Source organism: Quercus lobata, chromosome 4 (genome assembly GCF_001633185.2).
Source record: "Quercus lobata isolate SW786 chromosome 4, ValleyOak3.0 Primary Assembly, whole genome shotgun sequence".
NCBI classification, from domain to species: domain Eukaryota; kingdom Viridiplantae; phylum Streptophyta; class Magnoliopsida; order Fagales; family Fagaceae; genus Quercus; species Quercus lobata.
Genome location: NC_044907.1, coordinates 43,986,962 through 44,014,098, shown reverse-complemented (window position 1 = coordinate 44,014,098; position 27,137 = coordinate 43,986,962). Strand labels below are relative to the sequence as shown.

Sequence of the window (27,137 nt, the reverse complement as noted above, 5' to 3'; positions counted from 1 at the left end):
AGCTTACAAATTATTATTATTATTATTAGATTACAAATTAGTTACTAATAGCGTATTTATCTCAATTATATTTTTTAAGGCTAGAAACAACATATTTGTGATATACTTTGTTTATGCTTATATATAAAAGAAAGAGCTCCTTAATAGTTTGTATGAATGGAGGGAGAAGAGAGAAGAGTTGAGTGAATGACAGGGATATAGTTTAATGAATCTTACTTGGATGTTTTTAAGAGGGGGAGGGGAGCGGGGAGAGGTTTGAAGGGATTTGGAGGGGTGTCTTACCCCTCCTAACCCCACATTTTATTTCCCCCAACTTAGAGAGATTTGGCAAGGGAAGGGAATACATAAGGGATTTAAAAAAATTGAAATGCCATTCATGCCCTTAAGTTCTCCTCCACTCTCCTCTTTCTATTTCATTTTTAAAACATTCACATAAAGGGGAGGGATTTAAAACATCCAAACAATGTGAAAGGGTAACCATTCTTCTTCCCTTCCTTACCCTCTACTCTCCTCTCTCCAAACTTTCAAACATAGTATAAAGGTCAAATTGATTCATTAAAGTACTTTTGATAACTCTAATATGGCTTTTCATTCTACAAATCACACTATGTTTGGAAGTTTGGAGAGAAAGGGGAGTAAATGAGAGTAGAGGGGAATAGTTACCTCTTCACTTTGTTTGGATGTTTTAAAAATTAAGTAGGGAGAGAGCGGGGAGGAGAATTTCACATAAATTGACAATAATGACCTTTTTTATTAATTTTTAAAGAAATAAATATGTATTGACATCTTAAAGGAAATATTTTTTTAATACCCTCCACTCCACTCTCCCTCCAAATCTCTCCAATTTGGGGGAATTAAAAAAGAGGGGCTAGGAGGGACAAGATACCCCTCCAAATCCCTTAAAATCAAGGGAGTCAATATTATTCCGGAGGCTGTTTCGGCTTAGCTAGAGAAATAAAATATTTTGGTACCGGTTAATACCAGTATACCATTTTGGGATTACCACTATATATATATATATATATATATATTCTCTTAAAAATTTTATATATTCTCTTAAAAATATAAAATGATTTTAAAGTCTGACCAATAAGAATAATTCCTTTAAATATTAATAATTATGGTTGTAGTATATATATATATTTTTTTTTTAAGAAGAGTTGTGGTTTAATAATAGTACTAAGTACATGTGCTTACTAAATACAGTAATGAAAAAACAAAAGAAATAAAAATCAATGTGCAAAAGTTAAGGCTACAACACGTGGGTGCTTGGAGATAAGTTTGGAAATTTTGAAAACTTTTGACTTGTTAATGACTTCAGTATTCACGTGGGAGTGGGACTCTAGCGTACAAAACAAGATATAGCAGTAGGCGTTCAAAAATAGAAATACCAAAGAACAGAGGAGTGGAAAAGTCTAAGAAAAACAGAGAACGAAGAAGTGAAAAGGTAAGGAAGAAGAAGCTGAAGTAGGTGGGGAGACTGCGATTGACAAAATGGAAGTGGCCGGAGACATGGAAGTGACTGGCGATGTGGTGGTGAGTGGCTGTGATGACAAAAACTGATTTTTTTTTTTTTTTTTTTTTTGGTACCAGCCCGGTTTAGATTTACCCGCTGAAACATCCAATTTTTGTTGGTAAGGTCGAAACAGTTTGATATGGGCCGGTACTCAAAGCAGTATGAATCAAGAGGGTTTCAATACCGGTCAACTCACCGATATGAAAAAAACTGACCGTATCGGTCGGTATGGTATGGTATTAACTCCCTTGCCTAAAACCCCTCCCATTCCCCTCTTAAAAAACATTTAAGCAAGGTTCATTAAATCATACCCCTCCCATTTACTCTCCTTTCCTCCCCCTCCATCCAAGCAATCCATTGGGTATGCAAATCTATAAGAATGTGACACTTGCAAGTCTAAATGTTAACAAGTACATTAGGGTCATATTTTTATGTAATTGACATATCCAATGACAAAATTCACTTTACTTGTAATTGGGTAGTTCTAAGTGATTTCAAGATTAACATGAAGTACTTTAAAAAAGTATAACAAGTGCTATTATTGAAGACATGAAGAATACTTAAAAAACAACTCAAGAAAATCTGAATCTATGAGTCCCGATACCTAGCTTGACACCTTCGATCTATCGAGACTTAATGAAACTCAATACTTGTCTCCATACTTCTTGATCTATTGAGATACTAGATTTTAGAATATAACTTGCAATGTTTTATTCTAATTGGCTATTTGTTTATGGGTTTATGTAAACCTAATAAGAATGGGAAAGCCCATTTAAAAGGCATATTAAGCTCCTATTTAAATAAGGTGGTAAACAAAGAAAACCCTAACCCTAATGCTTCATAAGTTGTTTTTTTTTTTTTTTTTTTTTTTTTTTTTTTTTTTTTAACCCTAGCCTTCACCTCCTGAACATGTGAGTTTTAGAAAATAGAAGAAAGAGATCTTGTTACGACTCTTATGCGTTTTTGGGTTCTGTATCAAGCAAAGTCTTTAGCTCTAACAATGGAAGATCTTATTGGTGTTTTTATATAAAGCTACTAAAAATCAACTACAACAATCAAAAGGGTTGCTATAGAGTTAGCCACATAAAGAGATTTATGCAAAGAAGTTAGTCACGTACTGAGATTCATGTAAAGAAGTTACTCACGTACCAGGATTCGTGCAAAGGAGAAGACTTCTACAAAATCAAATCCAACTGGGGATTGGAGCAATGATTCAACTGTAGGTTGGTATTTTGGGATAGGCCGGGTAGTGGTAAAATTCCTTATACTTGTAACGCTTAATCTTGATTAGTGGATTTTTCGAGAGTGGTGACTTGAAATTCACCCAGTGGGATTTTTGCTTTATGAAGGTTTTCCTCATTGGTAAGCAAATTACCGTGTCAAATTTAATTTCAGCTAAACTCTTGTTTAGATTGATGATTTATTTGTGCCTCCACAATATTGCATGTAATTTGATCAAGAGGGATTTATGCAAAGAAGTTAGTCACGTAGTGAGATTCGTGTAAAGAAGTTACTCACATACTAGGATTTGTGCAAAGGAGAAGACTTCTACAAAATCAAATCCAACTAGGGATTGGAGTAATGATTCAATTGTAGGTTGGTATTTTGGGATAGGACAGGTAGTGGTAAAATTCCTTATATTTGTAACGCTTAATCTTGATTAGTGGATTTTTTGAGAGTGGTGACTTGAAATTCACCTAGTGGGGTTTTTGCTTTATGAAGGTTTTCCTCATTTGTAAGCAAATTACCGTGTCAAATTTAATTTTAGCTGAACTCTTGTTTAGATTGATGATTTATTTGTGCCTTCACAATATTGCATGTAATTTGATCTAATTAATCAATTTGGGTAATTGAATTAATTAGCAAGAGTCGATCTATAATTCGACAAGTGGTATCAGAAAATTCATAACTATATCACTCATTTTGACTGGTAGGACTAAAAATCCTAAGAGAAATACATAAATAATTATCTTACCTTTAAAACTCGTCAATCATGAACACTTGTATACAACTTATAAAATTCGTGCTACAACAAGGTGTAGAACTTGCACAATAAGAAAAAGGGTCTTCAAATACAATTAATGGGTATTTTCTATTCTCTCTGTTAGGTTCTAAGGATTTAGGATCTAAATATATTAAAACTTTAATGTATAATGTTAGCAAACCATGATCAAAACTTAGACTCTAGATTTAGGCTGCTCAAAATGCTTTATGTGTAAAGTTGGAATCAAGTAATTGCAGAAAATTACTGTTCAATTTCTGCAAGCTCGATCGATCGAAGTTTTCGCAAAATGTTTTTTCTGTAGAATTTCCAACTCAGCCCAAGCTCATATGAAGTGTAGGGTTTTATGTTTTACCTTAAGTATAAAAGGAAAAACCCTAGCCACATTTTAGAGGTTGTTGATATGCTATGTGTGTGAATCTCTTGTGAGATCTAAAGATGTTTGCTTTCATACATACTTAGGGTTATCAAGATCAAGATTGATGTTGGGAGCTTGGTGATTACTTCAATTGCTACATAAAGAGCTTAAAGAAAAACACAAGTGGGATACTTGTGGTTTCTGTGAATTGAAGAAAGAAGTAGTTTGTGGACTCGGAGCTGTCACATGGTCATGGTATTAAGTCTTCTACTCAAGATAGCAATAAGATATTAGTGGTCTAAATCGCTATTGTAAAACTTCAATTCTTTCATAGTAGATCTGTTTTACCTTGAGGATAGCTAGGTTAAATCCTACTTATCAAAAAAATAAAAGCTAGGTTAAATCCTCCCCAGGTTTTTTACCGGTTTGGTTTTCTTGAGTTATCATATCGTGTTCTTTATTTTCCGCATTGTTTACATAAAATGATTTACTTGTGTTAACCTAGATTTGAATAATTTACCCAAGTAATTACTTGGCTAAATAACTAGGTTAAACAACTTGTGTTTTAAGGGGTCTAAAAATGTACGCTCTCTTATATGTACCCATGTATAATATGCACAAAAGAAACATATGCAAAAAAAAAAATATGCCAAAAGAAAAATTAAAGCAAATAGAATCAAAAGGCTTTAAAATATGATTGGAAACTATTTCTAGAAGATGTGGGAGTTATAGGATGTATCTCAAAGGTAATAGTTCCCATCAAACAGTTATGATTGTGATGTGAGTATTTATGATTCTCTCATAAAAATTTCGAACATATTTGTGCAACATATGCTTGTATAAAAATGTTTTCACACACTTTATGCAAACATTTTCTATTCTTGTTACATTGTACATGAGTTGTGTGATTTGGCCATAACAAGTGATGCAAGTGTTAGTAAAAGCTTACTAAATTGTCTTGACTTGATTTTAGAATTAAAATTGGATAGACTGTTTAGTGTTTTATGATTGAGAGTCCAATGCTTGTTTGAGAGTGATTTTTGAAATATTTCTTTGGTATTGATTGCTTAGGGTAGATGCATGGTTTTGATCATGTCTTGATTGCATACACTTCATGCTTTTTCACCTTGAAAATTCACATTTTTATGCATCTTGATACCTGATCGATCTATCGAACTTCAGAGACAATTTCTGGTTTTTTCTCAATACCTCTTCGACACCTATTCAATCCATCGAGACCAACTTCTCAACATTCTATCTAGTCGATACCTCCCCAAAACCTAGTTGATCCATCAAGACATTTAGCTGTCGATACCTCTTGACCCATTGAATCTTAAACTCGATACCTCCTCGATCTATCGAGACTGCGATTTTTATATATACTCGTGGGACTACCCGGTTCATTTCAAGCAATCTCTCTTGGATTTCTCTTCGACCTCTCTCGATCCCTTTTGACCCAAACCACCAAAATCAAGTCTCCAATCTCAGTTTTAGCCTTTTAACTTCTTTAATTTGTTGGTATGTGGTCTAAATCTGTCTCTTTTCTTATTTTTCATGCATTTCATGCATCTTAGGCCTACATTTTTGAAATTTTGGGGATTTTGAAAATTTTCGCATGTGTGGGCCTTTGGGTTAGTTGATTAACTATATTATTGTCATGCGTTGCATTTCATTAGCATTTTGGAGTATGCTCATACATTTTCTAGGATTATGTACTTGATTATGTTTGAGTGCTATAGTTTGGAATGAGTTTGTGCCCTATTTGTGGAAGATATTTGTTCATGTCACATGCTCATGCATATTCATGCATCGTTCTTTAATTCTTACTCTTACATATGTCTAAATCTCTTGATTTTGTCTCTCCCTTGAAAGTTTAACTTCCCATGGCACCCAAAAATCACATTCCCAAATGTAATCCTTTTTCCCATTCTAAATCTTCTACTCCTTTTTCTTATATTCCTCCTCAAGATTGGTTCTATGATACCAAAAACAGTGTGGCTTTCGAGGAGGACCTTTCTCTGCATTCTATTCTTGTAGAATCATAAATACTTTTGTCTGAGCTTACAAACAGTAATACCCAATACATTTAAATCTCGTGGATGGGAGTTCCTAAGTGAACGACTAGATACCTATCCCAGTGTATTTATACAGGAGTTTACTCTAACATATACATAACCAATACCTCTATACCCATGTTCGTTACTTACGTTCGAGGTATAGGCATCACTGTTACACTAAAGCTTATCTCTAATGTACTCCATGTTATATTGGTAGAAAAACCTGACTACCCTGGGTCACCGGTGCTTTCTTCCTTCTCTCGAGATGCACTGGCCTCTCGTCTATGTGAATGTCCATCTACTTTGGGTGGAACCCTCAGTACGGTGACACGTGATTTTGCTCAAAACCCTAGGATTTTGAACATGATCATGATATTCATATGCACTCTTTAGTCTCATTATAACACCATTATCGAAACTCGTACTCAATTTCTTTATTCACTACTGAAGGTCTATCCATAGACTTTCCTTTCCCACGGCTCCTTACTCATTTTCATGTTTCTTTCCCTTCTTCTTCACCCTTCTACGCCATGGATGCTTTAGGGAAGGTGACTTTATCTAGGAACTCTTCGCAACTGACGACCTAGGCCAAGAGGTCTAGAGATAATTCGACTCCTGCTTACTGAGAAGAGGTTCAGTTTAGAACTACTGAGGATACTGCCTTCACATCCTGACCATCATCTTCATCTGCTCCATTTTCTTCTTTTGGAGTAGAGGCGACTCTTGCTGCCATTCTTGATCAGTTGCAACTAGTTAGAGGTGACATTGGTGCAATCCGAGAGCTTCAAACCTTTCATGATGATTTTATGACACATCTTACTGATAAGATGTCTCAGATGAACACTCACATAGGATGAATTGCACGCCTCCAGTCTACACTAGGTGGTTTTATTTCTGCTCCAGAGAATGTCTCTCCGATTGCCTCTTCTACTAGTGGACATGATGATGAAGCTTCTGCAAATTTATTTTGTAATGAGATGACTACCTTACAGTGATCCACCTTTGCCCATCGTGACAAAAAAGGGGAGTAATTTTGAGAGTGGATAGGCTAGTTGTTAAGGGGATAGTTCTTTGAGGGATGTAGTGAGGAATTTTGTATGACTTTTGTATAGTATAGGAGTCATCTCTTGTACTTTTAGTTTTTGTAAACCTTTCATATACATTTGAGCTGATTTGATATATATTTTAATTTATGTTTTCTTATTGTATCACATGTGCTTTTCTTTTCTTATCTCTTGCACATGGATTGCATTTATATAACTTGTCTTATATTTCACACATGATGCCTTGATGTATCTTGTTTAGTGTTTTAGTTAATGATAGGTTGCAAAGTCATATTCATACATTGATCTCTCTTCTTGCAAAGTTTTTCAAGAGTTCAAATATTAGAGTAGACTTATTTTTAGTGTGATCATTAGTCTAATGTATTCTAGAACATTCATTGTACTCATGGGGGTTTTGTCATGGATTGCGAAAGGGGGAGATCGTTAGGGATATTTTTATTTAATTGGCATATCCTATGACAAAATTCACTTTACTTGTAATTGGGTAGTTCTAAGTGGTTTCAAGATTATCATAAGTACTTTGAAGAAGTATAACAAGTGGTAATATTGAAGATATGAAAAATATTCGAGAAACTGCTCAGGAAAAGCTCAATTTGCACATCCCAATACCTAGCTCGACACCTTCAATCTATCAAGACTTAATGAAGCTCAATACCTCCCGATCTATCGAGATACGAGATTTCAGAATTCAACTTGCAACGTTTTATTCTAATTGTCTATTTGTTTATGGGTTTGTGTAAACCTAATAAGAATAGGAGAGCCCATTTAAAAGGCTCATTAAGCTCCTATTAAATAAGATGGTAGAAAAAGAAAACCCTAACCTTAATGCTTCACAAAGTTTTCTTATTGAAACCCTAGCTTCTACCTTTTGAACTTGTAAGTTCAAAAAACAGAAGAAAGAGATCTTGTTGCGACACTTGTTTGCCTTTGGGTTCCATGCCTAGCAATACTTTGGCACTAACAATTGAAGACTTTATTGGTGCTTTTATGTGAAGTTGCTGCAAATTGACTACAACAATCAAAAGGGTTGCTATGAAGTCAATCAAGTATTGGGATTCGTGCAAAGAAATCAGTCATATTATGGGATTCATGCAAAGAAGTCAGTCATGTAATGGGATTTTTGCAAAGAGGTCAATCACGTATTGGGATTCGTGCAAAGGGGAAGGCTTCTGCAAGATTAAGTTCAATTGAAGATTAAAGTAAAGGTTCAACTGTATGTTAGTATATAGTTGTAAGATTTTGCTAGTATATAGTTTAAAGTATATACTTGTAACCTCTTGTTCTTGATTAATAGTAACTTGAAATTCACTTGGTAGGGTTTTTTTCTTGTGAAGATTTTCCCCATTCGTAATTAAATCACCGTGTCAAATTTGATTTTCGCTACACTCTAGTTTAGATTGGTGATTTGTGCCTCCATAATATTGCATGTAATTTGGTCTAATTAATCAACTTAAATAATTGAATTAATTAACAAGGGTCAATCTTTAACCCAACAAAGTACAATCATAACCATTCATAGCAAGTTTAGTTTGAAAAGGAAGATGATGCAATTTTTGAGATATAATATTCTTATAACCTTATCCCTAGGAATCCTGAAATAATCAAGGTGTCACTACAACAAACTTTAGTTATTTCAACCCTCTTTTATCGAGGGTTTACTAAAATCTGTGGATACAACCTACAAATACAAATGCGGTAAAATATATTACTCAAACTTTATTTCAAAAATTATTTAGACCCTCAATATAAATTAAAACACCCTTGAAATAGGTGTGACAAAAAAAAACGCGTCAGTTTTTTCAGCCCACAACCCTTGATAAAAAATTACAAAATTTTCAGCCCTTGAAAAAAGCCCACAACAAAATTTTCATCCCTTGAAAAAGCCTAACAAAATTTAAAAACATTAGCCCAAACATAACCAACAAACAGAGCTCTCATCACTCTTTTGTTGATAGCCTGAAACTGAGAAATCTCACAGAGCGTGTGGAGATCTCATAGAGCTCGACGATCATGGAGATCTCATCGAGCTCGACGATCATCGATTAGGTACGATCGCACAGCTCCGATTAGGTACGATCTCGGTTTTGTGACTCTTCCTCTCTCTTGGCGTTGTGTTTCTCAGCTCCGGTTAGGTACGAATCAAAAACCCTAATTTCGTCTTGATTTTTTTGTTTTTTTGGTTTACCCACACTTTTCATTGATTTACCCATGATTTTCGTTTCACATTTCTCAGAAAACTGAGCTCATCATCGATTTCCCTATTTCGATTTCTAATTGTTCGACCTTTGCAATTTCATTATTCGATTTCAAATTATAATCTCTGTTTCCTTTACAGTTTTCATACAAATATTGATTGAGTTTTTTTAGACACTCTCTAAGACTTGATTTATTATGTTTGTGTATTCAAATTTAGTTTTCTTTCTCTCCGTGTGTGTGTGTTTATTTCAATCTGCACATTCACTCAATTTGTATCAAACTCCACATTCACTCCGTGTGTGTGCGTTGTTAGGAGTGCAACATTTGTTCAATTTTTAGGCTTATTGTAAAGAATTAGGAATTTATGTTCTGATTTTGGAAGCTGGTGAAAGGAAAAAAAAAAAAAAAAAAAAGGTTGCTATTGTTGGGTTTTTTCCACTTTCGAGTTTGTTTAAGCTGATTTCTCTTTGTTCAAAATACAGGTGTGTTCTTTTGTTAGTTTGATTCAAGTTATTGATGAATTTTTCTTTTGTAGCAAATATGCCTGTGTTTCTGATATTCATTGTGGTTGGGATGCATAAGCCTTTTTGGTAAAAGTTTCGTTAGTATCACTAATTTATGTATCACCAAGCTGTTTTGTGTTATTTAAAGTCTCTGTTCATCATAATCATATTTGTGTGGCTGATGATGCTGACATAAAAATTTAATGTGGCCTGGTGGTTTAAAGAGGGTTTCATTTAGTCTTGACTCTCTCTGCTTGCACATCTAGTTTGATGTTTTAATCCTTTTCATGAAAGGATTCAAAATGGAAAATCTGATTATATGACTTGTCAAAAAGGCAAAACTTGTTCAATCTCCGTGTGTGTGCGTTGATTTATTATGTTCTAAGTTCCCAACAGTATCAAACTCCACATTCACTCAATTTGTGGTAATCAACAAAAAGCCTTGAGTTCGTAGTAATCATAATATGGAGCAGAACCCTCAAACTGATTAGTACAAATGCAAAACAAAGCTTCTCACTATGGCTGAACTGCCTCCAGCTTTCAACCATATTCACCTTCATCATGTGAGGCTGTTCAAGCTTTGGTTAAGACTCATAGCTATCATTTGGAAATGAACTCGTTTTAACTTTTAACTAGCTTGCATTGCATTGCACCCAATGTGACTGGTTGCATAGGTTTTACTTACTTGCTAATGCTTTCTTTTAAGTCTGTTTTTCTTTTCTTCTATGTTTAATGCTTTTGTTATTTTGTTGCTGGAATGTAAATGGCTATTTTCTTTTTCTGTCAAACAATGACTATTCTAGTGTTATTATTATACTGAAAAGCGAAAACCAACCCCCTTTGATCAATTATTATTATTATTATTAGGCCTTCTCTTCTCCTCAAAATTATTATTAAAACTACACACAGTACAGATCTCCTTTAATTTTTGGGGTCTGGATTTCAGGTCTTTCCGATTTCCCTCTGCCTCGCTCAGATCCATATCCATATCCAAAAAGAAAAAAGGTCAGTCACTACACTCACTTTTTGTCATCTCATAAATAGATAGAGAAATACATACTTGATGACATGTTGTGGCTTTGAAAGCAAAAATAATAATACCCTGTCTACTTTGTTGAGGATCCATAGCGGACCCTAAAATTAGGCTTGATTGTTGTTTTTTCTTTAACCAATTTGGTGTTGTGGCATGGGATTCCTATCAACAAATGAATGTGATGACTTAATTTATTATTCTTATCAACATTACTTTCCTAGAGGGACTAATTATAAGGAAGTCAATTTTGAGCACAACTCAACATTTTATGTTAGATTAAGGTTAAGGCAGGATGAATGAAGTGAAGAAATGGAATAGAATAAATAGAGGTTAAATATGCAACTCTTTAGTTTTGTTTTGTTTTGTACGACGCACGACAAGATTTTCTGAATGCGCTACTTGTTATTTCCAATTGTGAGCACAGATTTTTCTATCCAATGTATCACCTCGCAATCAGCCCAATCTAGTAGTGATCACTAAGGTATGAAGATCATCTCAAGCTAGTCACTGTTTTAGTTTGCTTTTGCAATCCTTATCTGATTTATATCTGATTTATATAACATCCAACTGATTGCTGGAACAAAAATGTGTACTGGATTGCTATTGTTAACAGCAAGTCAAATAATAATATGCATGACTTAATCTGATTTATATGCATGCTTTGGTTGGCACATTTCCATGATTTAGCTTGCTATTGGTCGGATTTGCTATGGCTTTATTCCCCCTAACAGATAATAGGCAACTACCAGAAATTCAAAATGAAAAGATACACTCGGGTTGTCTGTGCTTGCTTCTGTGTGTCTGTAACTTCAAAGGCCTCTGAGTCCAGCTTTGCAAGACTTGGTCTTGGGCATCAAATCTTGTATTCTTGTCCAGCAAATGCTTTTGTGTGTTTGTAGCTTTTCTTATACTTGCCTTTTAGCATGTTTCACTATATGAGCACTTTTTTTTTTATAAGAACCTAAAACCTAGTGAATCTTTCATTAAATAAACAAATAAATCATTTATAAAATGGTCTCAAGTTCTTAAAAGATCCTAGAATTGTTAAAATAGCAATTTGCTTCAAATTCCACTTATACCTTCAAGTTAATTTTTTGTTTAACTATGTTGTTACTCATTTTATCATATTGTTTGTTTATCACATGGTCGGATCCATATATTGTGTTCTTCTTCGAGGTAAGCTTATCCATATACATTTTCAGGCCAATCTAAATTTTGGGCCTCAAAACCTATTTATTCCAGGTCCAATTTGCTTCACCAAAATATTGGGTTTGCAAATTTTCAGTTGGCAAGTAAGTTTGTACAGCCCAATCATAATCTAAGTAGAAGAGATGTAATCTCGCTGAGTTTGTAAATTTGGATAAATTTGGATAAATTTGGAATGACTTGTTGAGCTGTTGGTACTAGTTTGCTATGTGATATTCTGTTCCTTTAGTCTGATTGTGAAATTTTCATTTTTGGTTTTTTCAGGTGGCTTTGCTGTTAATTTGGGTTGCTGATATAAGGAAACATGTGAAGAATTTAGAATTTGGGAAGGGACATGTATATAAAGCTGTGCATGTAACCAATTTTTATTTCCTTTCACCAACTTTGGCCTTATATAGGATGTATTAGGATTTGTTCTGTTCACCTACTATCATGATAGATTGTGCAAAGAACCTTGTTTTTACAATTTAAAATTCTTATCCCTGTTGACTATTGAATTAGATCATATAAATATTGATCGGGTTAATTTGACTTTTGGTATCATATAAATTCATACAATTATGAATTTTTGTGTATGTGTATGTATATATATATGTTTGTGCATGATTGTGGTTTTTTTTTTAAAAAAAAATTAAATAAAATAAAATCTTATTTTGAGGATCAAGAGATCCCTTAAATAACCTTATTTATCAAGGGTTGTAGATATAATTTTTTTAAACCTTGGTAAAAGGTTATTTAAGGGTCTCTTGACCCTCAAAATAAGATTAGAGCACTTATTTTAAGGGTCACGAAGGCCGTTAAAATTTCTTTTTCGACGGTATTTATTTCGAAAGTTCTCAAGGGTCAATTGGACTCTTAAAATAAATTTTTTCAACGGTTTTTAATACTTTTTTTAAGGGTTTTGACCCTTGAAAAAAGTCAAATTTGTTGTAGTGTGTTTCACTTAGCCATTCTCCTAAGAGAAGGTCGAGGCATTTTCAATTTTATCAGATATCTTAGCTATACAATGTTGGAATCTAACCAACAAGAAAATCATTAGAGTACCCCATTCTTCCTGCCGCAACGAGACCATTCCAACGAAAATAAATAGGGCATTGCATAATCAACCTTTAATCAAGTACTCCCTATTTCTTCCAGTACTCTAATGTATTCTTTTTTGCCAGGATCTCAATTCAATGGATAAAAGAAGGAAGATATGATAGATGAAGATTAGGACTAGAACCTGACTGACTCTTCCACGTAGACTGAGATAGATTTATGTCGAAAAGTAGTGTCAACTAAGAGAACTGCCGTGCAAGTTTGGCCACAAAAGTGGAGGGCCTTCGCCCCCTCTATGTGCTCAAACTTTGGATGTTCCCTTGACCTTGGAAACGCCACTATTTGGAGATTAAGGTCACCGGGTATCCACCTCTCTCTCTCTCTCTTTTTTTTTTTTTTTTTTTTTTTTTTTTTTTTTTTTTTTTGAGAATGCTAAGTATTTAACACATACACGCGCGGGAAAATGAGAGAAGGCCTTCAAGAAACTGACCTTCTTAAGTATACACAATTATCACAAACCTTCCCACACCTCAGCTAAGAATTTGGTCCCTTAATGTGCCCCCAAAGGTCTGCACATTTGTTTGGCAAGTATGTTCAAATATCCTTCCCACTAGGGATAATTTACACCGACGTAAACTAAAGGTTGAACCATGGTGTGATCTATGCTGCCAGCAACCTGAATTGTAGGCCACCTGCTATGGGAATGTCCATTTGCAAGGAACGTTTGGCTTTGTGTAAGGGGAAGATTTAAAAATGTTTCAATGCTATCCAAGATTTCTTCGCTTTATTTAGGTTGATGGTGGACAGACTTCCTCAATTTGATGTGGAATGTTGAGCAGTGATGTCTTGAGCAATTTGGAATGCTCGGAATAAGTTTTATTTCGAGAAGTTTCAAGCCCACCCTAGATCCATTTTAAATGAAGCCCTTGGTTTTTTGGATGAGTATCAGTCATCAGAAGCTTGTGGCTGCACACCGAAGCTCTTGATTTTGTTTGTGACTTTCGTCTGCTAAGGTTTTACTTGTACTTTGTTTCCTCCATTTTTTTTTTTTTTTGGCAGTTTCTTCCTACTGCTGTAGCCATTGTCTTTCCCCTATTTGGCTTTATGCTCAGAGGTTTTACTTTGTATACTTTCAGTTATCAATATAATTTCTATCTTTTACTTAAAAAAAAGTTGGGCGAAAGTACAATTGTATTTTTTTAATTAAAAAAACGAGGTTTTAAAATAAATATATATAAAACCAACATTCATAAATTAACTCTCCAAGGTGTGAGCAAAATAGCATATAATTTAATAGACTGATCGAGGAAAGAGAGTGATACTCACTGTTGTAGATCCACTCTTTCCAATATACGAGCCGATTTCCACTCCGATATGCAAAAGACATGCCAGCCAATACTTCCACAGGAGACCACCCGTTGTAATCCGGAGCGATAGCCAACTCAGGGTGACGTTCGAGTAAATCCAAAGCCATATCTATTGAGTCGCAAACATAAGCAATTAATTGAAAGGGAATCATGCCTAGTGTTTCAAAGCATAGAAATGAATAAAAAAATATAGTTGAATCTGAAGTTCTTACCAATAGCTTTGGAATAAATAGCCCGGGTAATAAACATAACACCGTTGATGCCATTTCTTGGCATTAGATCTTCTAGAGGAGTTTGAGAATAGAGATAGCGCGCCATTTCTGTTCCACTGGGGTTATACGTAAGAGCTAGCACGACTGGAATGAGGTCATCGCTTCCATTTCCAATGCTAAGTGAGGTCCGGCTCTTCCCAATTATACATTTTGCCATCTGGATGTTTCCAACCATAGAACAATAACCTAGAACAGTATTACCTTGTGCATCTTTTATTTTCAAGTCTTCTTCCGACATTATCTTTACCAACTCCTCCACAATATTCAGATGTCCTTCAAAGATAGCAATGTGTAGAGCCGTACTTCGAGAAATTGAAATTTTTGCAATCACTGCCTCCGGATTGGAGCTAATGAATTGATTAGCAGCTTCCCATTCACCTTCACGGATATGTTTTTCGAGGGATACATACTGATTGAAGCGACCGTTCTCATAGTTCTTCATCCCTGCCGAGTTTATAGTACTTTTACTATAGAATTCAAAATATTTGGAGTATCTAATAGCAATTCCAAGATGATTATTCTATTAATTTAGATTTCAGCATTGACTAAACATAATAATATTATTTGCATAGGAGTTGTGCCTGAATTCAACCAAAAAAAAAAAATATATATATATATATACAGTGTGATTAGAGAAGATATAGTATCAACTTGAACACAAAAAGTGAGAGGAACTTATCACTTTATTTATATATATATATATATATATATTCATTTGTTTTTATTATGATGGGTGGAGTATAAAATAAAGCACAGAAAATAGGATAAAGAATTTGTAGCACATATCCATGAATTTGCATTAATGTTTATAATACTTTCTTTCTCGGATTTAAATTTATGGGTACAAATAATGGGTGCCCTTAGAACTTTTATTAATAGACAATGTTGGGAAAATTTTAATACTACTTTTATAAAGAAATATAAAAAAGTTTATAAAAAATCAATTACTTTTTTCTTTTTCCATAGAAAGTTATTAAAAGTATTTTTTAAATCAATGCCCTTAGGACATCCATTATTTTTCCCTTAATTTATTTAAAAGTACAAGCACAACATTCTCCTCTACGATGGTGTGTATTCACTTAAACATCTCGTGATGCAATTGCATTTCTTTTTCTTTTTCTTTTTTCTTTTCTATTCTAATTTTTTTTTCTCTTTTTTTAGTGATTAAAGGAGTGAGAAACTGAGACTGCGAGGATCTCATATTTCACTTCTCTTTGTTCTCCACATTGTTAAAAAAAAAAATTTAAAATCATTTTTATATTAAAATCAATAAAGTACTAAAAAGCCAAAAAAAAAATATATATATATATATATATATTTAAAAAAACATGATCACCAGATTTCCCCGAAGAACCTAAAACAATTATATTTAATACAAAACCAACTAGTTCTTTCCAATTAGATTAGCTCGAAGCATTGGTATATATGAGGCCCATCAAGTTTCATTGCTAAAAAATTACAAATTCATGAGACCAATTTTAAAATCACATTTTTACTTTCCAATAACCACTTACCACATCAACAATTTGTAAAAAATAAAAAAATAATAAAATAATTTGTGACTTTAGCATTTTACTTTATTTTTACATTCATACTTAACATAAATCCTACCTTCCATTTTTTACTTTACCTCTCATCCATTAAAATAATATTAACGCACAACACCAATAGTCAACACCACAAGTGGCCAAACAGCCCAAACCCAGCCAACAATACACCCAGTGACAACCACCACTGACTATGGCCAAACCCAGCCATGAAAACCCAAAGCCAAACCTACCAATAGCAGCAGCAGCAACCACCTTGTACAGCCATGATGGCCACCACAACCAATTCCAAAACTCTTAGATCAACCACAATGCATCCCACAAATGACCGCCTAGCTTCACTGCCGTCTCATCTATAGAGACAACCCACTGAGTTAGCGATTGGAGAGAGAGTGTGAAGGAAGTCTGAGTTTTGAGAGAGAGAGAGAGAGAGGTGAATAAAATAAGTGAAGAAAATAACTGAATGCCGCTACAGTGGGAATTTGTTTTTAGATCTTAGAGCGTCTCCGATAGACTCTCTAAAGCTATCTTTGGAGAGCAAAACAAAACAAAAAAAAAAAAAAACCCTCCAATAGCCTCTCTAAACTCTAAAATTTTTTTGAGTTGCTACATTAGCTCTCTTGAAGAAGAAAGCACTGTAGCAATTACTATAGTAACTCCAAACATTTTTCTTCCTTAAAATAATCCCCTGGTTGAATAAAAAATTGATTTTTTTTCTTTTTCGTCCCTTTCTCTCTCTCTCTCTCTCTCTCTCTCTCTCTCTTCTTCTTCTTCTTCTTCTTCTTCTCTCCTCTCTCTCTCCATCAGAAAACAAAGGGGAATCAGCTCTTTGTCAAAAGATCAGCGTAGCTCTCTCTCACAAAACGATTCACTCACATCTGAATAGGCAAAAAGCCAAAATTTGAATAGGGATAGCACTTCTGATATGGGGTCGAGTTTTATTGTTTTAGTGAACAGTAGGAGCCAACATAGATAAAAATGAAAACAAAAAATAAGATTTTGGTTCCTACAATTTGGAGTCACCATCAATTTGGTCCCCACATTTTTGTAGCAGTCAATTCGGTCCTCGCTATTTTCAAGTTGCAATCAATTTAGTCCTTACCATTAACTCATTAATGGAAAATACTTACGTGGCAAACAAATGACAAGTTGGCACACTTGAAGCTTATGTGGTGAGTAAAATAATAATAAAATTTTTTAATTAATATTAAAAAAATTGCCTCAAATTATCAGTAAGAACAAAGAAAATTTCACCGGTAACATCCAATCTCCACTAGAGCAAGATAACATGTAAACCAAAAAATTTCACCCGCTCTTCAAATTATCAATAAGACCTAGAGAAAATTCAAAACCAAACTCATGTACCCACATATTTTGACCAACAAAGAGATTAAAAACCAAATGAAACTCAAAATCCTATTAGCAAATTTCAACTTGGACAAGTAGAGAAAAGCAAAAACCACCCCTTTGTCCTAGTTTTAGTTAACCCAAGGACAAGAACAAAGAAAAAGGTTTCAAGACTCAAGTTTCATGTAGTGATTCACGGCTAAGAGAAGAAAGATAAAATTTTGAGTATTTAAGGTCTATTTGGTTGGAGAGATAAAAAAGTGGAATGATGGAAAATAGGGAAGGGATAGAAAAGTGGAAAACTCATTTATTTGATTGAGAAGAAAAATGAGAGGATTAAAAATGAAGTGTAAATTGAATGATATGTCCTTATTAAAAAAAAAAAAAAAAAATTGTGCTCAATTAAAAAAAAATCAACCAAAAAAATAATTCCACCAAGTTTATTAAAATAAAAATAATGCCCAATTAAAAAAAAAAAAGCATGCACACAACCATTTAGCAAAAGTAAAATGAGAGGCAACTAAAGACAAAGAAATGAAAAAACCACAAAAATAGATGAAAGTAAGAGAAAGCTTGAAACGTTGTAGAGGATTTTTTTTTTGGGGGGGGGGTTGGGGGGGGGGGGGGGGGAAGAAGAGGTTGTAGAGGAGTTAATTTTGTAAAAGCAACTGTCTAAACCCAAAGCCAAGTTCTCAGTTATGTTTTCTCTTCATTTTGGAGAGACTTGTTTTTGGTGGATTCTGGGAGAAAATATTTGGGTCCTACCAAAATGCTACCTCCCCAATTTGGAGAGAAAATAGACGGGAGAAGAGTAGTTGTAGTCAAATAACTACACTACCCTTCATTTCACGTTTTGTTCTGTTTCTTTTTTTCTTTTTATGGACATGATACACTGCCTCACTTATTTTCTTTTCTTTTCTTTTCTTTTTTTTGTCTTTTTTGTTTTGGTGTTTGGTTTCTTTTAAGGTGCTTTGCTCTTCATCTATAAGGCTTCTATTTATAAAAAAATTAAAAATTAAAAAAAATTATCTTTTTTATTGGACATTATTTTTCTTTTTTAATAAACTTGGGTGATTTTTTTTTTTTTTTAAATTAGGCAACATGTTTTTAATAAGGGCATATTAGTAAATTTATACAGATTCTATTTTCTATCCCCTCATTTTTCTTCTCATGCAAATAAAAAAAAATTTCTATCCCTCCACATTTCCACCCGCCAACCAAACACAAATAAAGGAAATTAAAACCCCTTCTATCATTCCACTTTTCCATCATTTCTCCATTTCCTATCCTCCTATTTTTTCACACCCCATCCATTTTTATTTTTTATTTTTGGTTAAAATCAGTTTGGTCCCCTCCCATTTTTTCATCCCCCAATCAAATGGACCTAAGTGTTTGTTTAGAAAGAAATTGATTTTTGTGTTTTTTATTTTTGTTTCCATTCATATGCATGCCATGGCAGTTCTTTTTTAATCACCGCATAAGTTTTAAGTGTGCCAACTTGTCATTTGTTTGTCACGTCAACATTTTTCGTTAATGAGTTTCCAATAGGAACTAAATTAACTACAAATTGAAAATAATAAAAACTAAATTGATTGTTACTAAAATAAAGAGATTAAATTGACTATAACTACAAAATGTATGAACTAAAATGGTAATTTCACCCAAAAAAAGAAATATGGAACACAGGATAGGAATGCTCTGATTTGTTCAAGCAACACTTGGAGAGTCATTTCTTTACGGCACTCTCCTTATTGATCAAGAAAGTAGGGAGCTGATTACATATTAAAGAAATCAAACTCATAATTTACAGTTATATAGAATTTAGACATACACAAACCTTCCTTATCATCCATATCTCACAGGTATCTCATTCATCCATCCTCACCCCATCTAGCCCAACCCCCCCCCCCCCAAAAAAAATTCTTAATAACCATACCCATCTCTCTCTCTCTCTCTCTCTCTCTCTCTCTCTCTCTCTTCGCGCACAAATTGACTGTGACCCTTGTTCAAGTTGAAAAGAGAAAACAAGAAAAGAAGCTAAAGAAAACGGCAGTGTTTTGTGAAGAAATAATAGATGAACCCAAAGATGGAAACAATATCATTAAGATTAAAGAAAAGAAACAAGAGACAAAGAATCGATGCCATATCATTAACAAGAACAAACGAAAATTCACAAAGCGATGTCATATAGTTAGCACACGTGTCATAATCTTATTAGTTTCTTTTGTAACCGTTGCATTAGTTAGATTTGTTATTTTTGTTTTATTTTCCCGCTCTTTTTCTGTGCTCGTGTACATGCTTTGTTATGTAGTATAAATAGAAAGGAGCTTTGTATTTTATTTTTATGCTCTCCATTTCTTATCTTCGATAATAAGAATCTTATTAAGAGAGAGTTTCTTTCTTAGTTTCATTGAAAAAGTTTATTTCTTTACAACCCTATCAGTGACCAAATGGGCAAAAACTCACCGAAACCACCACCACCACCACAACCACACCGAATACAATGAAGAAACAATGGCAACCAATCCAATGTTATTATTTTAGCTATTATTTTATCATCGATTTGAAAACTTTAAGCTATTATTTTAGAATGATAGAGCATGTGTATCTTTAGGAGAGAAATAGCTACCTGAGTCTGCAATTTCATCCCAAGCGTCTTTAGCCTTACTAATTTTCTCTATCAAAGAAAATCTGTCCGACCCGCAGGATTCCCTGATCAAATATAAGGCCAAAGCATTCTTCTTGCTCCAAGTAGGTGTAGTTGGTTCGGTGGTCGTTTCAACAATATTCCAAAGATCATGTTCCATTAAAAATGATTTCATCCGATTGCTCCAAGCCACACAACTTTCTTTCGCCTTCTCTGGAATTGAAACACCAACAACAATTTAATATATCAGTCTCACATATTAAATTGTGACTCAATGAAGATATCCAAAACACCGTATTGGGGTATTAGGTATATTACATTTCAACCATTCTTGCTTTACGTGTTTACCTGATCTTAGCTTCTCCTCATACTTCCAATGTACACACTTTGCATTCCAAACAATTTTTACAAAGAGTGGACATCATGTATGCACATTTCAACCATCCAGTTTTGTCTCTACTTCTTGTATATATAAGCAGAGATTGAGTTATTCATTCAATGAGAAATCGGAGAAGATTATCACATTCTTGATCTCCAATAAAAAATTTAGACCCTAACCTTTCAGTGTCGTATTAATTTAGTCTATACTGTTATTTCTTAGATGGAAATTACAGACATGACTAATGGTTAAAATAAACAATTGGTTGTAGTTGATGTGACAATAAACTAATTTTTTATTTTGGCCGTTTGCCATGTCAACAATTTTCATCCAAGAAATAACAACAGAGACCAAATTGATACAACACTGAAAGGTTAGGAACCAAATTGAAATAAAATGTAAAGGATAGAGACCAAATACATAATTTACCCTAAATTTAAATACTACCCTTCCTAGATTCTTATTAAAAATATGTAATGCATTTAAATAGTTGACTAATGTATTGTTTGTTGCCTCTGATTACTCTTATGTCATATATAGCTCATTAAATTAAAGTAAATTTAATGTATACTATATATAATTTAATTATTTTTTATTTTTATTAAATTGACTTGTATATTTTTAGACATATCAAGACTTATTTATTCATTTTTTGGAAAAAATGTAAAAACTTAATATAAATATTTTTGTTTAAGTAAGAAAATATCATATGTTAAAATAAAAATTATAAACATTCTTCGCGTGTGTGTGTATATATATTGAAAATTTTTTTGGCACTGCCACTGCTTCAGTGGTAGCTTCTTCAACGTTTGCCAAAACACGTTCTCCAATCAGGCTTCAATTGGAGAATATGCTTGAAACCCTTACTATTTGCACAGTGGAGGATAATCTAGGCATTATTCTTGTCACTCAACCTTTTATGGACAACACAATTACAACACCTGAAAGTAGATCTTTTCTCATGGTAGTGACTACCAAAAATAAGATTTGTTATGTTGACGGAACAATATTGCAACCCTTGGATTCCTTGAGCCCAATGTTTAATACAATGTGTAAGATTTGTTATGTTGATGGAACAATAAGATTTGGGGTAAGTTCATTGTCATATCTTCTAGACCTTAGGCTTATTTGAGGTATAAAATGTTTGAGCACGTGCAGAATAGAGAGAGACATACCAAAATAATCACTTTTGGGGATGCTGCATATTGATTCCAAAGTTTCCCAAGCAATTTTGGCGAAAGTAATTAGACTAATCACATGACATATCTGTTGCGGGCATGAAATTTGGATCACGTGTAAAGCCATGGCATTCTTCTTGCTCCAAGCCTTGAAAGCAACTTTATCATTTTTTAATTTAGGACGTTTTTTGGTTGCTTGAACAATGTCCCATAGATCTTGAGCAATCAAATAGGTTCTCACTTGAATGCTCCAAACCAAATAATTGTCCACGTTAAGAACTTCACTTACAGCTGCACTTGAGGCTATCCTTGTTTCCATCTTTAATCTGTCAATATACCTACATGGTGTTAGGATCGGGGTACACTTTGGCAATCAAATCCAGTTAGAATATAATCCAAAGAGGTTTAGAATCCGCGCAACTAAAATTGCTGTATTTTTCTTTTAAAAATTAATTTTTAATCTTTTATGGGTCGGATCAATTCAGGATGATATCACTTATGTCATAATGTGTACACGTTATACATAAAACATTAAAATTCTACCATTTTATTAAAAAGATGAATATTAAATCTCTCATAAACACAACTAAATACATAAAATTTGAGGATAGAATATAACATACTGGATTAAGAGAAAATAAATTAATAAATAATTATTAAAAAAAAACTATAGAAAATTTATATTAAAAAAAAAAAAAGACTACTCAATATTAGTAATAAATCTAAAATTAAGAATATTTATATTTCAGAATTGCACATCAAATTATTTTTAAGTTTGGCACCCCTCTATAGAATTAGACCTCTCTCATTATTTCTCCCAAAAACTTTCAAAGTGACCATAAACTTGTATTTACATAATAACCAGCCAAATAACTCAATAAATCATTATTCTTATATATTCTTCTTTAGGCAGATTTAAGGTACTGCCCAAGTTTACATAAATAACTGAAGTCTAATTAAGAGCATCTAATATATTGCGCAGGGACAGAACCTATAGGGGGGCCAGGCCACCCCAAAATAATAATAATAAGGGTAAATTCCACCAAACCCCCCCGTGAGGTTTGAACTAATGCCAATTAGGCCCAAGACTTTTCAAAAATAACCGACTTGATCCTTAAAAGACAAATTTGTCCCTGACTAGCCAAACCCTTCTCATCTTAGACCAACTCTTCTCTTTCTCATCTCAGATGCTCTCTTAAATCATACTACATTGCTGCACAAATCACACTACATAGCTGCACCATCTCATAGAACACAAACATACACACATAGCCATACAAATCCCAAAATATAAAACCCCCCAAAAATCATCCCAGATTACCAATCGTTTACAAATTCATATTCACACACTAACAAAATCACCATATTAGGGCTATTTTGAGACAAAACCTAAATAAAAAATACCCACAAATCTGCTAATGACCATACCCAAACCCCCTTTCAAACCTAAATCAAAAATCACCAAACCCAATTTGCAAATTGACCATGACCCAAACCAACAAAGAACCAAACCAAAAGAGGAAAAAAAAAATAGAACAGAGAAAGAGGGAGATCGACGGCCACTAGTGGTGGCATCGCCAATGGTGGTGGCAGAGCTCATGGGTCTTTGTCAAACGTTCCCTTGACGTTTGACACACAAACCCAAACACAAACAAAGACCCAAACCCAGAAATAGAGATCCAAACCCAGAAACGAAGACCCAAACATGTTTAGCACTAGATCAGAGATGTTGGCATGGAACAATAATAGTGGTGGGATGTGAAGCTCGAAAATCCCTAGCCAAATGTCTCCATGGCACTAATTTGAGAAGAGAGTGGAAGATGGTAGTGGAAAAAATGGGTTTCGGCCATGAAAGAGGGAGTCTTCAACCGCTGTGGGTATGGGTGAGAGAGAGGGAGCTGCCATGGGTGTGGGTGAGAGAGCCAAAGGTCTGAGAGAGAGAAAGGGCCAAAATAGCCAAATGGCCATAAAATTCTAACTATCTAGTTAGTAGTACTAGTTACTAAATTATATTTTTTACTAGCATCTCAAGTCTAAGAGACTCAATTTAGGACCTATAAATCGAGTTTTTGAGACTCGATTTTCATGGGTTAATCACATCTGATGTGATATTTTTTTCCATGTGGTGTGTACCTGGAAATTGAGTCTCAAAGACTCAATTTCTAACCCTAAAAAATTTTAAGTCTAATGTACCAGCCAAAATACCCAAAACAAATTTAAGAAACTCCAAACACATCCATCCCAATCCTAGATACTCAGATCAGAGGGAGAGAAAGAGCTCAAAGGGAGAGAACCTCACCAGCGCGGCTTGGGGCTCGCGCCGGCCCTCGTTGCACGCAGCCTGGGGCTCGCGCTGGCCCGTGTCGTTGGCGGCCTGGGGCTCGAGCGATCCGGTGTCGCGCTCAGCCTAGGGCTCGCGCGATCCGGGGTCGCGCTGGCCTGGGGCTCGCGTAAGCCTCAGTCGCACATGGACTAGGGCTCGCGCGAGCCTGGGTCTCTGGTCAGTTTCTAGTCATGCCGCGCGCGCCTGGGTCTCCAATCTCAATTTTCTCTCTTTCTGTTTCTGGTTTTCTTCTTTTTTTTCTTTTTTTTCTCTGGGTTTTTCTCTGATGTTCTGGTGTTTTCTCTGAGCTGTTCATATTTATAGAGGTTAGAAATCGAGTTTTAGAGACTCGATTTCCATGTGGTCCACGTGAAAAAATATGCCACATCGGATGTAATTAGAGCATGAAAATCGAGTCTATGATGCTCGATTTATAGGTCAAAATCGAGTCTTTTAGACTCAAGATGCTAGTAAATAATATAGTTTGGTTACTAGAACTACTAACTATATAGTTAGGATTTTATGGCCATTTGGCCATTTTGGCCGAGAGAGAGAGAGAAAGGAGAAGTGTTTGGGTTTGAGATGAGAAGGGTTTGACTAGTGAAGGACAAATTTGTCTTTTAAGGATCAAGTTAGTCATTTTTGAAAAATTTTGGACCCAGTTGATATTAGTCCAAATTTCATAGGGTTTAGTGGAATTTATCCTAATAATAATAATAATAATAATAATAATAATAATAGGTACATTTTTATTAAAAATTATGTTTGGGGCCTTTGAGCCCCTCTCCTGATGAGGTATTACGTAAATGTCTCATGAAAGTCCTACAGTGGCCCAACTTTTAAGAGTCCTTATCTTTTTTACTAGTTATCTTATCTTTATTTGAGTAGTCCTAGTTATCTAAGTATCTTATCTCTATTTGAATATTTGAATAATTATCTAGTAATTATATCTAGTTATCTTAGGAGATTGTTGCTTTTTAAATAAACACGTATGGCATTATGTCAGTTGTGGAGGAATTTACTATTGAACTGTGGTTTGTCTTCCACCCAAAGGAAGTCATTTATCAATTCCATATCTGTTACTATCACCTCCCCTCCAAGAACAATTCATCCATAGCCCCAACCCAACAAGGAAATCATGCGTTTAACCTAATTTCAACCAAAAAAAAAGAGAGAGAGAGAGAAAGGAAACCAAATGTTACAGAGAGATTGAGAGATAGAGAAATAGAGAGACAGAGCTTTTTTTTTTGTAATAGACTTATTCGTAGTTAATTTATATCAAGGTTGGTTTATCCAAAAAAAATAGAGAGATCGAGAGATGAATCATGCCTTTAACCTAAATATTATTATTGTGCAAGAGGGTTTGTGACTTTAGGTTTGGGGTGGGCTTAGTTTAGGATTTCTTAAAATAATTTTAAAAAAAATGGTCCATATTCTTTACCTTATATTTAACAAACAAACAAAAAAAAAAAAAAAAATCAAGACTATTAATTATAGATAGTTTTTTTATTGCTTGCACATGAATTTACTATTTTTTCTTCACCATTAACGTTCTGTCATATGATAAAATTATGACAAAAAAATTGGAGTATTGCTACCATTACAAACTATTTTACAATAATTTTACAACTTATTAATGTGATAAATTTATACTAATTTTTACTTATTATCTAAATTTACCACTAATATCATTTTTTCACTTCCCAATAACCACTTACCTAATTATCAATTTGTAAAAAAATTTATAAAATAATTTGTATAGCATTACTCAAAACTTGTGAAATAAGCTGCGATAATAAAATTTTAAAACAATGGGCAGAGTAAGAGTTAGATTAAATAACGGTCAGGCCTCTCCCTGTATACCGTTAGTGGTGGTTCCGAACCAGATCTGACCGGATCGGGTTAGATCCGAGCTCTTGCACCGCCAGCCTACGATTTGCAACTCCTTCACTGACCACTCTTGCGAGGTTTCTCCGAGTAAGCCCCCCTGACTTCCTAGTGGTTGTGGTTTTTCTCTGTACAATGTTGTTTCTTCCCTGAGATTTTACCGATGCTTTTTATTTTATTTATTTTAATTTTCTTTAAAAAAAAAACGATATATTCTAGGAACCATGAAAAAGAAAGTTGCTTCAAAAAAGCTTTGCAAATGATTAAACGCTCGTAATAAAAAGTTAGCAAGCACACGAACCTGAACGGCTGAGCTGAGTTCCTGCTCCAAGAAGATTGGATTGATTCTGGTCTAGAAAAGATACTAAGATAGGAAAAACTTATTTATAGCGGTCACCTGAATAAATAATGCAGAAAATGGAATGGAAATAAGTTGCTGGGCCTTTGTTATTCTTTAAGATTCGATTAGGTGATGTCCTTTTACTCTTTTTACTTTTTAGCCTCCGTTTGGGAAGCAAAGCGTGCTGGCCAGCTGTGCTTTTTTTTTTTTTTTTTTGGATATTTTTTTTAGTAATCTATATATATAATAATAGATGAAGCAGAGAGAAAATCCAATTAGATTTCAATTGGATTCTTAATTTTGTGCCACTTGTCCTAACCAAAACTTTAAAAAAAAAAATAATAATTAGATTATAAATTTGACTTCAATTTTGTGTCATGTATCTTATCTAAATTTTCTAATTTTTGTGCCTAAATAAATGATGCATTAACATTTAACACGGAAGCCAAGAAAATCACAATAATAATACTCATTGGCCTAAGTAAGAACATCTCACCTGCACACTTTTATGGGTGATCTCAATAGAATCTGGAGCTCTTCTAATCCCACAACCAGAACCAAGGAGTCCAACGAGAAAGACTATAAAAGTAAAACATCATCTCCTCCTAATTCCATATCTTCATCCCATGTCTCTCCTCTCTCAACCTCTACCAACTAGATCCACACACTGCCCTCTCCTCCTCCTTACGGATTTTTTAGTGCAAGGCCGGGTTCAAATACAATGTTCAATCCCACTCTTCCTTGCTTCACACTCTCATACATTAGCGCTTCATTGGCGCCTCCAAGAAGATTCCAAGCTCAATGATTAGTTCTTATTTTTTAATAGTTTTTAGTGTGTCTAGATTAAGATTTTGTTAATTTGTTAAAAGTGACAAAA

General features: G+C 34.1%; 1 protein-coding gene and 1 long non-coding RNA gene across 9 annotated transcripts in view; one reads left to right on the top strand and one right to left on the bottom strand.

Annotated features, from left to right (window-relative positions):
* The window catches only part of LOC115986356, a 54,337-nt gene extending 27,942 nt beyond the window's left edge, over positions 1-26,395 (bottom strand). For 2 of the 5 annotated variants that reach the window (XM_031109257.1, XM_031109261.1), the window contains exons 1-6: positions 26,222-26,394; positions 25,897-26,069; positions 21,708-22,036; positions 20,136-20,366; positions 14,553-15,056; positions 14,300-14,449 (exon numbers count right to left, since the gene is read on the bottom strand). In XM_031109257.1, the coding sequence (XP_030965117.1) occupies positions 14,300-14,449; positions 14,553-15,056; positions 20,136-20,366; positions 21,708-22,029 (1,207 nt within the window). In that variant the 5' untranslated portion in view covers positions 22,030-22,036; positions 25,897-26,069; positions 26,222-26,394. Of the gene's footprint in view, positions 1-14,299; positions 14,450-14,552; positions 15,057-20,135; positions 20,367-21,707; positions 22,037-25,896; positions 26,070-26,221 lie in introns of all 5 variants that reach the window. The other 3 variants (XM_031109260.1, XM_031109259.1, XM_031109258.1) reach the window with 3 other exon arrangements.
* Positions 8,908-12,510, top strand: LOC115986360. 4 transcript variants are annotated; one of them, XR_004090698.1, is made up of 5 exons: positions 8,908-9,129; positions 10,643-10,701; positions 11,154-11,210; positions 11,932-12,021; positions 12,200-12,510. It is a non-coding gene; the product is annotated as an uncharacterized LOC115986360 (long non-coding RNA). The 4 variants fall into 4 exon arrangements; XR_004090700.1 differs by lacking the exon at positions 11,154-11,210 and having other exon boundaries at positions 8,909-9,129; XR_004090697.1 differs by lacking the exon at positions 11,932-12,021 and having other exon boundaries at positions 8,911-9,129.
* Positions 26,396-27,137: the final 742 nt, after the last annotated feature.